Source organism: Montipora foliosa, chromosome 12, assembly GCF_036669935.1.
Source record: "Montipora foliosa isolate CH-2021 chromosome 12, ASM3666993v2, whole genome shotgun sequence".
Taxonomy (NCBI): Eukaryota; Metazoa; Cnidaria; class Anthozoa; order Scleractinia; family Acroporidae; genus Montipora; species Montipora foliosa.
This window is the reverse complement of record NC_090880.1, coordinates 11,287,406-11,301,141: the sequence shown is the minus strand read 5'-3', so window position 1 is coordinate 11,301,141 and position 13,736 is coordinate 11,287,406. Positions and strand designations below refer to the sequence as shown.

At 38.2% G+C, this 13,736-nt stretch overlaps 1 protein-coding gene across 2 annotated transcripts; it reads left to right on the top strand.

Moving 5' to 3' along the window:
* Positions 1-244: 244 nt before the first annotated feature.
* On the top strand, positions 245-10,494 carry LOC137978893 (uncharacterized). Of its 2 annotated transcripts, XR_011118231.1 has the most exons (3): positions 245-1,954; positions 4,704-5,469; positions 8,597-10,494. XR_011118231.1 is itself a non-coding variant. In XM_068826008.1 (2 exons), the coding sequence occupies exon 1, from the start codon at positions 321-323 to the stop codon at positions 1,944-1,946; it is 1,626 nt and encodes a 541-aa protein (XP_068682109.1). In that variant the 5' UTR covers positions 245-320; the 3' UTR covers positions 1,947-1,954; positions 4,704-10,494. The 2 variants fall into 2 exon arrangements, 1 of the variants encoding a protein (XP_068682109.1); XM_068826008.1 differs by having other exon boundaries at positions 4,704-10,494.
* Positions 10,495-13,736: the final 3,242 nt, after the last annotated feature.

Here is a 13,736-nt window from a genome sequence, read left to right as displayed (position 1 = left end):
GATACTAAATATAGCCTTCTTCTCACAGTGCTTTCCAAACCACTTTTTTCCATTAAAATTTAAAAGCGACTGTGTAGGCAACATATGACGCGAGAGAAGTCCAGAAGCGGTGCAATTTTTAATCGTGGGTGGACCACGCGAAACAAAGAGTAGAAAAACTGGGAACGAGAAAGTTGGGAAGCAGGTGGTTTATGATACGCATGCGCTTGCCGAACAAATAAAAAAGTACCAAGTCGTAGGCTGAATGATTTTTGTTAGAGAACAGCTGACTGAGGTTGGTCGAAGTTTGTCTCCCTGGGGACAATAACGCAAGAAAGATCATGTCTGAAAGTGAACAAGACGTACAAGAGGTAGATCAGTCGTTTGTTTGCCCATGCGACCCTTCTCACCGCTTACCAGTCGCCGAAAAGGAAAAGCAGTTGATCGAATGCAAAGGAAATGTTGCCATCGATGAAAAGGCCATATGTCCTTTCAACGATAAACATGCGATTTTTGCCACAGAAATGGACTATCACGACCTAAAATGCCCAGATAATCCAAGAGAGAACGATATACGACTACAGAATGGTAATAAAGTTGAGGTTAGTGAGGCAACTCCGAAAAAGCAGTTATTCGAAGTGTTTTCCTCAGCAACTACTTACAGTGTAACGTCGTGTGAAACGGCTTCGACCGGATGTGAGAGTGGGCTTCGGTTAGTGGGTGGCATACGAAGTTGCGATTCATTGATTGGCGAAACAGATGGAAGTGATGCGAACGCCATCCACAGTTATCCAGATTTGGTATCAAACGGTGAAAGACAGTCAGCAGATGATGGGTTTCACGAAGGGTGTTATGACGATAGCAGAGAAATCGATCCAGTTCAGGTCAATGAGGGGTTGATGTCTTCAACCCACAATACCTTAATTGAAAAGCAATTAGAAGAATTGGAAAGTGACTTATCTTCAGGAACCAACAACTCCATGGAAACTGTTGAAAGGTTTGACTATACAAAATATATACCAAGCAAAGATCTCAGAGAAGACTTCCTTAAGTTAATTGGTCAACCAAGAAATGACCAGATGCTCGGAAAATATGAAATGTTAAATCAGCAGTGTTATGGCTCCATTCAACAGTGGCCCCCCAATGGCTACAATTACCATCCTACTCCGTATCATACCCCAAATGGCTTTCACTCTCCCAGTGTGCAACCAGCTTACTTATCCTTCTCTAACACATATCATATCATCCCAGCAGTGTCAACTCAAGCACCTTACTCAGGGTCATATGGATTTCAGAGTAAGTCTCCTGGCCCAGGAAGTTTCCTTCACACACAAGATCATGTGTATGACTACAATATGTACCCTGCAACTCGAGCCAATTACCATCGACCCTACTTCAAACGTCGAAATCACTACCATTTCCACTCTCGCTACCACAACAATGAAAGCTACGATTCTAACAATCATGACAACCACCATAACCAAAGTTATATTAATGGTTTCAATCAATCAGAGGATGGTGTCATCGAGAATAGCTGTCATCTTGACAAGCTGAATGGCATTGCAAGTCACAATGATGACACATCAAAATCTCACCGTACGTGGATGAAAAATGGATGTGATAGTACAAAACAAGAGCTGCTTTCCCCAAAGCTGGGTCACAGCAGTTCTGAAGTAGAAGATACCAAGGGAAAACAGCAATTTGTTTACATTGGTGAAGTATCAGACAAAATGCAGTGTGGAGATGCTAAAAGCGATAACCAGGAAAACCATTGTACCACAATCAAAAGTAATATCAGAAAGAGTGAAACTGAGAAACAGATCAGAAAAGTGAAAAAGAAATTGGCAGCAATAAGTGAGATGGAAAAGAAACTCCATCAGGGTGTAAACCTTGACTGTGATCAGTTGAAAAAGTTGTCAAGGAAAACAGAATTTGAAGACCAACTTCAGTCACTGTACTTGTCGTAAAGAGCAGGGTGAGTCATACTAACAGTAGATTGTTTTTTCAAGCTAAATTTATTGTTTGCTTCTTAGAGCCTCCCATACAAAATAGTGATCAACCTTTTTGTTTCTAGCCATCTTATTAGTGTTATATTTACTAATACTAAGAGACGCAGTTTAATTTTAGTGTTGTCTTGTTTCATTCTTCTGAAATTATTGATAAATTTGTCTCTCTTTGAGAATCAACATTTTACCAGGGTAGAGAAGACTGGAAGAATTTTGAAATAATTTGTTATTATTCTAATTCTAAATTATCATTACCATTGCTAAGTATTAATCCTAGTACAGGTAGCTCAAGATTTACAATATTATACATGTAGGTACTAAATTTCAGAATAAAATTATGTAGGCAGCAAATGCTAAAATGGCAGCATCTTCATAAAGTGGTCAGAACAGGTGTAACCATAGAAACAATATGGCTGAAAAGGAATTTTCTTTCTTTTATTTCAGCTGTCTTTATTTTCCCACAAAATTGTCCAAAATTGTGATTTTTTTTTTCAAATACACTCTTTTGTATTTTTGTCCATTAAATAGAATTTAATGTTGGAATATGGCTTGGTAGTGAGAGAGGGGGGATTAGATGGGATGGTGGAGACAGGAATATTAGTATTATTGACGGCAAATTAATTTGTTCTTTACATTTGAAATCTATATCCAATTCAATGGGAAAATATTGTTCTTGAAGCCGATTTGCTGTAGCTTTAAAAAGGACAAGAAATTTCATGTTGTATACTGCTCCCTGCTTGAGATTAGCTAAGCTAACCTTAGGCCTAAAAACTCTTGTTTTGGTCTAATTAGGTCTAAGGTTAGCTTTATTGAATGTTTAGGCTTGTTTCTGTATTCATTGGTAAAACAGAGACCTGTGAACGAGACCTGTGATCTGAGACCTGTGACCTGAGACCTGTGTTTTGTACCTGCCGATCATGATCAACAACAGCTGGATGAAAGATTTTTGTGCCCCGTGGCATTTTTAGCAGCTATAATATTCATTCGTTCGTAGTACAAATTAACATGAATAGTATGCCTCCAAGTACAAAGGATTGATGTGCTTCAACTTTCTCAAACATTCGATCTTTCTTTGTTGAGGACCTTTACACACATAGTATTATTCAAGCAAAATGAATTTAGTAGCTTCTAAAACCTTGTGTGCTTGTATCAGTCAACAATGCACCCATGTTATTTCCTGTAAAGTTCATTTTTATCAATTTCATGGAATAGTCCATAAACTACAGTGGCATCTTGTTTGGCATGGTCATGACCGACATGTGTCTACAAACCCTTCTAATTCAAGACGAGAGTCAATCATTCACCTGTATGTAAGCAGATGACTTTTTTTTACCCTTTCTTTTCACTTCTTGTGGCAAGTTTTACAGATAACTCTCTATATATAAAAGACACACTATTGCTGGGGCTGCAGAGAGGGAGGGGCTGGGGGGCTATAGCTGCCTGCCCCCCCACTCTTTTTCTACAGGGCTGTTTACTCCTAAATCCTTCCCCCCTTCCCTTACACTTCTGTGATGCATATTAAAACCACCTAGCCCCCCCTCCCCTTCACTTTCAAATGTAGTCGGTACCCCCTGTTTTGAATTAATAGACTGCATGGAAACCAGGTGTCAGATGCAGCTGTAACTACCACGGTTTATCTTTTTGCTTTTGACCATCGTTTTGATTATTACTATTATATTATTATTATTATTATTATTATTGTTGTTGTTGTTGCTGTTGTTATTGTTAATTGTTATTGTTATTGTTGCTATTATTATTATTATTTTTATTATTATTGTTGTTGTTGTTGTTGTTCTTATTATCGTCATCATCATCATCGTCATTATCATCATCATATGTGCAGGCTACTTAAGAGATCTCACTGCCACAATTTGTCCAAACAAGTTGATAAGATCAGTTTGATTTGCAATTATAGTTTATGTAATGTTTTAAAAATGATCAGCAGTGTTTTATCAGGTTTAAAAACATGAGGCATAGCCAAGTGTTTTTAGACCTGATAAAACACGTGCTGCAAGTTTTTGGAAAGGCCACAAAAAGCGTGTCCCCCGGGAGTCCAAACAAAGGTTTAAATGACAGAGGAAGATAATTATTATTAGTATATACATGTACTCACTCAGTGATCTTGGTGTTTCAAGCAATCTGATTGGTTCGCTATCTTGGAGTAATTGAGCATTATTCACTCCCTACGGAGTGCTTTGTGCCGCTGGCACGTTTTCCACGCATGAATTGAGATGCCAATTAAATTGACTTTGGATGGTTTTTTCTGAAATTTTTGTTGAGATCACTTCGTGAGTATATACTAAAATAATTATTCTTTTCAATCTCGATGAAAAGTAGCAGAATATTTACCTCACCGCTTTGCGGCTCGGTAAATATTCTACCACTATTCACCTCGATTTCAAAGAATAATTGTTAATTAGCATACAATAAAAACAAGCCAGGCCTCATTACTATTCTTTATATTATATAGAATTCTAATCAGGTTTAAAGCTTATACGAGTGACATAATGTCAATGTTTTGAGAGGCTGTTAGCCTCATGAATTATAGATGAGTTTTAGTTTTTGAAGAGGTTTTTTTAGTGACTGCCTTTGTTTTTCCTGTGTACAGAATATATTCCCCTAGATTAATTTTTGTGGTTTTTGTGGATTGACTGCATTTATGTCAGTGAGAATAACAATAGTCATACATAGGTCAACACTTTTCACTTGTATTTTTAGGCTCAAGATTACATTTTGATTTCTTTATGGAAGAGGATTTAATGTTTCTGGTGTCCCAGTTACCTGGCATTGATGTTCTCTCTGAAGGAAGATATGCCCTCGGAAGTTAAGTAATTACCAGTACTTAGTTTTCTATGTAACGTGAGTCAGAGTTATCCGTCTCTATGCAAACTAATTATTTACAATCAGTTGCTACAATATATGTAATTCACACAGTTACAGTATTATGTGACTATGTTTTCTTTAAAACTTTAAAATGCAGCAAGCGTGTCTAAAATACTGTTATTATTTACTGTACCCTCTCCTACAGTATCTACCTGATGTACTCAAAGGAGAATGGGCATATCTTTATATATAAATGCTCTATGTCTTCTGTTGTGCTCACTCAAATTCTGGCTTTTTGTCAACAAAGATCCTAAAAGATCCTAATTGCAGATGATGCTGTAGGTTTGAGCTATATTCTACGCAGTTGACGGTAGTTAGTTAACAAATTTAATGTAAATTACATGTAGGAAAGTTGGTGTATCTTTTGATGACTACCGTAATTAGAATTTATCCATGGGTTACCAGTATGTAGATTTGTAAATGGTCATGTTAAAGTACTGGTATGTTATTATTCCCAAAAAAGATACGTAATTTTGTGTTATGTCTTTCCAGACAAAAAGGTAATATTGGTAGATTAACAGGGCACAGCTGGATGAAGTGGCCTTTTAGCAATAAGAAGTGGATTTTTGTAACACACATCAATCCTGATCATCTAATTTGGGTAAAGGATTTGCATTTGATAATAATAATAATGGTAATAATGATAAATTTAATAACTGTATTGTACATTCAAATGATTAGCTAAATTGAAATTATTTATTTATTTATTTATTTATTTATTTATTGGATAAAATGGTTATTTATTTCATTCTTCACGAGAATGTTATTTATCGTTCATCTTAAAATTAATTTATGAGGAGATAATATATTCAGTTCTTCAACTTATCCCACAGAGTGCATAGAAGGGGCATATTTAAATATTAGAACGTGTAGTATCTAAAGGCTTGAGATGAATCTGAAACGAAGGGAACAAAACTATTTTGTGTGGGAAAACTTGTTGAAGAGAAAAACAAGCATAAAAGAAGATATGATAATGACGTTAAATTCAAAGCAATGGTGTAAGATCTTATTTATTGTAAAAAAAAAGTAATGTCAGTACCTGGAACAAAATTATTATCCATCACTTACGGTTACCTGCAAGTACTTGCTTTTTGAAACAAAAGTATCTTGATAGCACACGTGTGTTGAGCTCCCACCACAGGGAGCAGCTACTTATGAAGAAAGATGCTTTTGTTCATTGGCACAATATATAGTATTTTTTTACTTATTAAAGGGACCTGAAGTTACTAGAGTTGTAAAGAATAATTTATTTACTGTTGAAAGTGTAAGAACTATATATTTGAAACTAAAAGAAAATTTCATTACTTCAATCATACTTGTTTAAATTTTTGGACAACTTCGGTGCTAAAGGCATGGCAATTTTCTGTAAACCATAGGCTGAATCAGTCATTAATGGCATAAATTTGAAAGTCAGCTCTTCAAAAAAGTTGCTTAAAAAATATATCTTCTTCAATTTAGATTTGTGGTCATCTAACTAATCAGTAATTTGTTTTTGCTCTTGTTATTTATGAAAACAGTGCATAACAGCTGAAATGGTTCAAATCAATTCCCATTTTGTGGTTTTGTGGTACAAGTCACAATATCGTACAGCTCAGCATGTCTTTCCTCTTTCCTCAATGTGACACATTGATTTACTGAAGCAAAAATATTCTCAAATAATCAAAAATCATAGAATCGGGCTATTAAAAACTACAAGATATAATTTATTTGACTTCAAGGGACAAATACTTTCAAGCACACTTAAAATTACAGAAACCTTGTGTTATTTATTTCATTCCTCTATTAAGAGATTATTTTTAACGATAATCATCAGTATTGTTCCTCCTTAACCAGTCATTTTCCACGTAGGTATGAAATACCTCAGTGTTATATGGTCACTATTGGCAGTCACTCAATAACTCAAGTGTTATATCTCACTTACCCAGTGGAGATGGGAGTGGTGTGGGTGCTGTAAAAATTACAGGGAACAGCTGTAACTTATCATTAAATTGCACAATCTCATGTTATGGGTATCATCCTGAGAGGTACAGTGTACTTATTCCGAAACAACGAATAAAATGAAAATAATAATATATATTAATTTTGCTAAAGATTTTTGTGGCACCAAAGAGAAGGTTCTCAAGGGACTATTACTTATGATGACGAGAAGCGCCTGCCGTTTGAGCGCCTCTCTTTGATGCCACCCCAACCTAAAAGAACCCACCCCCCCCCCCCTGTCATTCTATTGGAGTTCCCCTCCCCAATACAAACTCTCAACGCAGATATGACATGCGTGAAAGGTCGTTTGCTTGATGGCTTTGGCGTTACACATTGACACTGGTTTCTTCATACAAGAAGTACAAAGTAAATATATTTCAAAGAGAGATTAAAAGGGCAGGTACAAAAGTCGGACCCGATCAACTCGGATCGCTCACCTCGGATGAAGAGAAAAACGGTTTTGTAAGCCAAAACTATTCGACGTTTGCGCCGATTTCACCAAGGTTAGCTTACAGATTAGGGCTAGGATGATTTCACGAGGCCTTATCGTTTTTTACGTCGATCCGAGGTGAGCCGAGTGATCCGAGTTGATCCAGTCCGATATTTGTACCTGCCTGAGATTAAATCAACGTTAGCTACTTCTTAATTCCTGAACTTTCACTGGTTTATAAGGTGTTTAAAGATGTGTGCAGTAGGGAAATTAAGCTGAAAGAATAAGATTTTTCTGGAAAGAAACTGAGTAAGAAAAGTGGCCATACTAAAATTGCAGTCAGGGATGGATATCAGAATATAAAATTTGTTCTTGACACTGACTCTTGGTAACGTTAGAAACAACGTTAATAAAACCTCAAAGACGTTTCGACCAAACAACTTCGGCCTTCAACGGTATTTTAAAAAAGCCAACTGAGTGACGCCTTTCTATGGGCCGATTTACACGGTACGATTTTGTCGCATGCGACAACGGCTTACGACAGGCCCACGACGTGATTTACGATTGTTGTGTACGTCAGAAAAAATGTCGTAGCATTTTGAAACATGTTTTAAAACGCTGCGACAATCGTAAGTCATGTCGTAGGCCTGTCGTGAGCTTGTTGCATGCGACAAAATCGTATCGTGTAAGGGCCGATTTACACGATATGATTTTGTCGCAAGTCTCTCGTGAAAATTACGAGCCTTGTCTACAATTGTATGATCGAAGTCTATACTATGGACAAATTGGTTCGCGTGTTGCGCAACTTTGGAATTGTTGTCTCCATCTCGAACCGCCCTTTTTTGTTCTTTTAACCTTGTTTTCAAGGCACTGTCAGTCTGTCCATAGTACACGAAGTTTTTTCCGTTTTCCGTTAGAAAGCTGTCACTCAGTTGGCTTTTTTTGTTTGGTCGAAACGTCTTTGAAGTTGTATTAACATTGTTTCTGACGTTAACAAGAGACAGCTTCAAGCACAAATTTTATATTCTAAAAGTGATCATGTCAAATCAAATGATTATGTAAGATCGATATTCAAACCGGTCCTGGAAGTAGCAATCTTTAACTTAATGTTGCCGTCTTAAGGTCATCACTTTCAAGACGTCCATTTGCGGTCAAATTACTCACGGATTCATCAACTTGCTTAACCACAAAGATACGCTATGAAAGGGGTCGCTTCACACTCTGTTTTTGTTCAAATTCTTTCAAGCAGGACTGATTAATGATGATGATGATGATGATGATGATGATAATGATAATAATAATAATAATAACTTTATTTCAGTGTCAGTGAATTTAGCAGTACAGAACTAATTGGGGACACTAATGAACTAATGTACCCGGAGAAAAACCTCTCGCAGCAGAAAAGAGAACCAACAAACTCAACACACGTATGACGCCAAGTGTGGGAATCGCAGCCGGTGTCACAGCGGATTTGGATCCCCCAGTCCAGATCCGCTAGCGGAATTTGCATGTACTTTACGAAATGCCGCAGGGCGTGCTTTAAGCAACTTTTACTGACACTCAAGTCTAACTTCGCTTTTTCTCCTTATTGAAAATTAATACGAGAATTCATGACTTGACAAGGAAAAATCTTCTGAAGGCTTGTGATCAAGTAAACTTCTAAGAACGCGTCTTCCAACCAAGAAGTGTTACTTCAAAAAGTGGCACCTCCTTTGTGGAAGCGTCGCCCATTCCCTGCTCCAATATCCATCGATTATCCAAGATTGTGATCAACAAATAGCAACAAAGAGACGGAACCCCTAAAAGATATTTCCAGCGCGAGACGAAGGGGCGGGGCATTAAAAAAAAGAACGACAGATAACATCTCATAACATATTAGGGACACATTGCCATCAGAGGCTTTTTTATTGCACAAATTATCACAGAGCTCTGTATGCGACCACGGTTGACTGACAACTCAGTCACCACAACTTTTATTGAGCGTCTTCGTGTTTAAGTTGTCTGCTTTGGAGAGTCTTTATTTGCCTGCAAACTTGTTAACAAACCAGGGCATATCGCTTTTCGTCTTGTTTGTTCCCCCTACTGCATACATGTACTGAGAATACCAGATTTCATCATATGTTAAGATAATATTTAGAGAACTTATTTATGGGCTTTTTACCAGAAAGTTGCATACTTAAATTGGATTCTTTCTGTATTGGTAAAGCAATGACCTGTGACCTGTGACCTTTGACTTGTGTTTTGTAACCTAAAAGATAGTTTATCGGTTCAGTGTCGTGATTCAATCATTGTATTGCTTATAGACCTAAACGGCCAACTCAATGTTGTACCCAATTCAAATCTCCCGGGATTAAGATTCTATGTGAATTGTACTTGCATGATAATGTAGTATTCATATTTAAATGATATGGAAATACTTGGAACAAAACGTTTTATTCCCAAAGGGTTTGAATTGGGTGCATCATTGAGTTAGCCGATTAGGTCTATCGTGATTAAGGTTTGCGTTTACAGATAATGGCAAACTTCGGACATAGAAATTCGCTCTTTGCCAAAAGTTGAGGAAAATGTTTTGATTTCAAGTCATTTTTTTGCCAATTATTCACAGTAATCGAGCAAGTGCTAAAAAGTAAGAACTAATTTCAAGTAAAACGACTCTTGAAGTTTTCCGACTGCAAACGCGAAGCTTACGCGCTGTAATAATCCTCTGTTAAGTCTCTTTCTGATGCAATTTCCTGCACTACCGACAGCAGATTGTTATCTGACGACAACTAAGGTCTTCCCTATTTAAATACTTTGTGGTCAACGTATGTTCATTGAACCACGCAGATATATCTTTAAGGTAAACCTCCTCCCCTCGCATCCAGAGGGATGATGTCCTGACTAATCACCAGAAAGCAGAGACCAACTTTGCAAGACTTCCCATTCATTTCACCTTCTCAAGAGTCGGTTAAACCTCGTCGAAGCAAAAAAGGCGACTGTTTTCTAGCCTATGTGCCTATGTGCAAAAGGTCAATTAGGTATCGGCGATCGGAATCGTGTGCGTTTCAATTTAGAAAATATTTGGGCGAAAGTGTAAAACACAAGGCCGTATGACGTCATTACTATTTATTCGATGTCACGGATTTTGTCATAGACCAATCTTGCACTGTTGGCGCAGTTTTTGGTGAACAAAGGTGTAAAATCTCCCCCATCTATTGAACTAAATAAATGCTGTTTTGATTTGAACCAGAAAAACAGAAGGTCGATCGAACAAACTGGGGGGAAAAAGATCATGGTAGGGTGAAGGGGAAGCGGCCCATAGCGACGGATTTGTAGTTCAGGACTCAGATTAACTCGGTCGGGTTTACTTTTAAATTCAAGTGGAAACCTAATAAGTGATACGTACAACAGCATAGAGGATTTTTGAGCTCTTTTCAGGGGGTTAAATTATTAAAAATAAATGAATTATACGAAGGACGTGTAGTAATCGACATTAAAGTGTAAAATAAATTAACTTTAGAGTGTGATGTGTGTATCCTTTCTTTTGTGTTGCCTTGTGTAGTTGTCAGTTGAGCCGGGTTCTTTCCTAGATCAGCTGGTTACGGTCAAATTCGCCGTTTGGAAAACGGAGCGAACACCTTGTCAAACTTCTTCTCTGCCCTTCTGTGTTCCATTTACATTTATAAAATAATCAGGATAGTACGCGCACACTCATTGGTTAATAGCTGTGTTTAGACATCACACGAATTTTGATTGGTTATATGTTGTCAGACGCGCGTTTTGATTGGCTGATAGGAAATATGAGCGTGTATCAAGAAAATCTGTTTCAATCAAGAATTTTCCTTCATTCCTATGGAAACATGGAAAACGTCCTCGTCCTGGATGATATGGAACAAAAATGGCACTTAATGTTACACTCTAACAGAGATATCTCTGTTGAAATATAAGTTGCACGCGGCTGTTTGAGAAAAGTAGCCCTTCTGGTTTGCCCATGTCTGACCTTTGTAGAACAGTCGGTAGAGAAACGGTGTCCTCATCCGGAGGTCGCCGGTTCAATTCCCACCCCGGGCTGGGTTTTTGGGCTTTTTGGCCGCTGTCCTTGCGTGGGCTCATTTCCATTACTGGGACTAACACTCAGATGGACATTGAAATGAAGAAAATACTTGAAATTTGTGTTGAGGCATCCAATGACCAGTATTTGAAATATAATCGTCCAAATCATGAATGTATCAATCCAAAGCTGAATTGATTGTTCAAAGGAAAGAACATATAACCGCTATCGAACTTTTTCTTCCTGTTTAAGTTATACCTCTGCGTTATGCCTCATTTAGTTATCCGTTTTGCGCTATGGCCATTTGCGTTATGCGTCTTTGCGTCATGCCTTTTTTCGTGATGCCTACTTGGGTTATGGCTATTTGCGTTATGCCTCTCGGCGTTATGCCTCTTCCCGTGATGGCCATTTGCAGAATTGGCTTGTTGCCATTCAGCTTTGGATTGTGCATTCATGATTTGGACGATTTTATTTCAAATGCTGATCACTGAATTTTGTCATAGATATACCTCCATAAATTTGGCTCTAAAAGACGTCTCCCTGAAATTCAGTGTCTGTTTTCTACTCGGCCTATGTGGGTATACATTGGGTTATCTAGCAATCCACTGACGGTGTCCCATGAGCCGTCTTAGGTTTTTAAATCTGCAGAATTTGATTGGTGAAGATAAAGTGTGGTCCAAGCGTTCAATTACTTCTCCGTGAATGATATGGCTACACTAAAAGAGGGGGACATTGGGGTGCAGAGCATCCAATTTCCTCCTGGGGCACTTGCGCACTCTAGTCATCAAATTCTGCTTCTACCTCCTCATCGCTGCTTTTATCGAACTCATCCACAAATTCTTCATGTGCATCGCTACCGTCTGTACCCGTTATGCTACGATTTTCGGCAGATTGTCCAGTGTACACCGCGTTCCGTGAAACCGCTTACCGTAGGTTTTGATCATGCCGTAACAACGAAATCCTCGGACCGCAATTTCCGAAATACTGCGCCAAAAATACGGCATTTCCGCAGACCCCAATGTCCCCCTCCTAAAACGTGCCTGTTTTTATTTTCATACATTCTTTCTAATTTTTTTTCTACAAGTGTACAAATATATGCAAAAATTAAAACGTGGCTATACACTTCAAACGCAGCTATATCCTTCATCTGCCGTTGGTTGAGATTTGAACTTCAGAGTGTTCAAATTTATTATGGAAGGCAAGTAACGGTTGTCTTAACTCGGGCCGATTGAACGTTCGAAAAAAAATGATTGCTGTTTAATTGCTCCCTTTCATTAATTTGCGGCCTCAGAAGTTCAACTTTTAATGAGCCGTTCCTTTTTTCAGTGACACCAACCATATACAGAAACTGATAAAGTGGATTGAAATCAGCCAATCGTATCGCTAGATGGGACCATGAAGCCGCTTTTGTGAATGACAGCAGGGAATAACGAAAAAGATTGATCTGAATTTGAACTTCGCACTCTCTTTAAGGACGAGGGTAAAAAGAGGCATGAGTTTAGGGAAGACATGATTGTATAGGATGTACTGTGTGCAAAATGACTAAGGGAAGAAAGAAAACAGATTTGCATAGAATAATAAGCCAGGCAAGATAAAATTCTTCCGGCTGAATTCCAAGCGAAATCTACAATTCAATTTTGGGGCAGGCATTAACTCGATCCAGGAGAATAGCGGAAAATCCGTGGGACTATTAAAAGCCTGGTTTCCATATGATCGCAGACGATCGCGGATCGCAGATCGAAAAACGTTTGTGATCATATGGAAACACACATTTGCGATCGTCTGCGATCTTAATCGCAGACGATCGCAAACGATCGCAGAAGATAGAACCATGTTCTATCTCCTGCGATCGTCTGCGATCAATAAGCCATTTCCGAGTTTTTCAAAGCGAATCTAAGTGAGAAGTTTTGTGATTAGTTCTACTTTACATATGAATGAAAACTAGTTTCAGAAGAAAAACTTCGCACTTAGACTCGCTTTGAAAAGGAGGCAGACATCAACTCGGAAATGACCTATTGCGATCATGAGATCATGGAAATCAAAGTTCTGCGATTGTAATGTATGCCATAATACCATGAATTCAATCCCATGATTCAATGCTCGTATACATTTCGTTGTCAACAATGTGAGTATTAAACCGCGAGGGCTTTATGGCAGAAGTTGCGCGGAATGAATGCCTTTACAATCGTAACACCAAGGATTTTAAAGACAGAAAAAAAAGCCAACAGTTGGAAAAAAGTCGGTGATAAGTTTAATTTATCGGCCGCGGAATCAGAGGCCAAATTTCGCAATATAAGAACAGCGTATTGTCGCTATCTCACGCGAGTGAAAATGATACTTTGCGGAGCAGGGAGAGATGCAGTGCCCAGGGAGTTTCTTAATCTGGAGTGGCTTAACCAACACATTGCACACAGGCCGTCAGTCACCAACC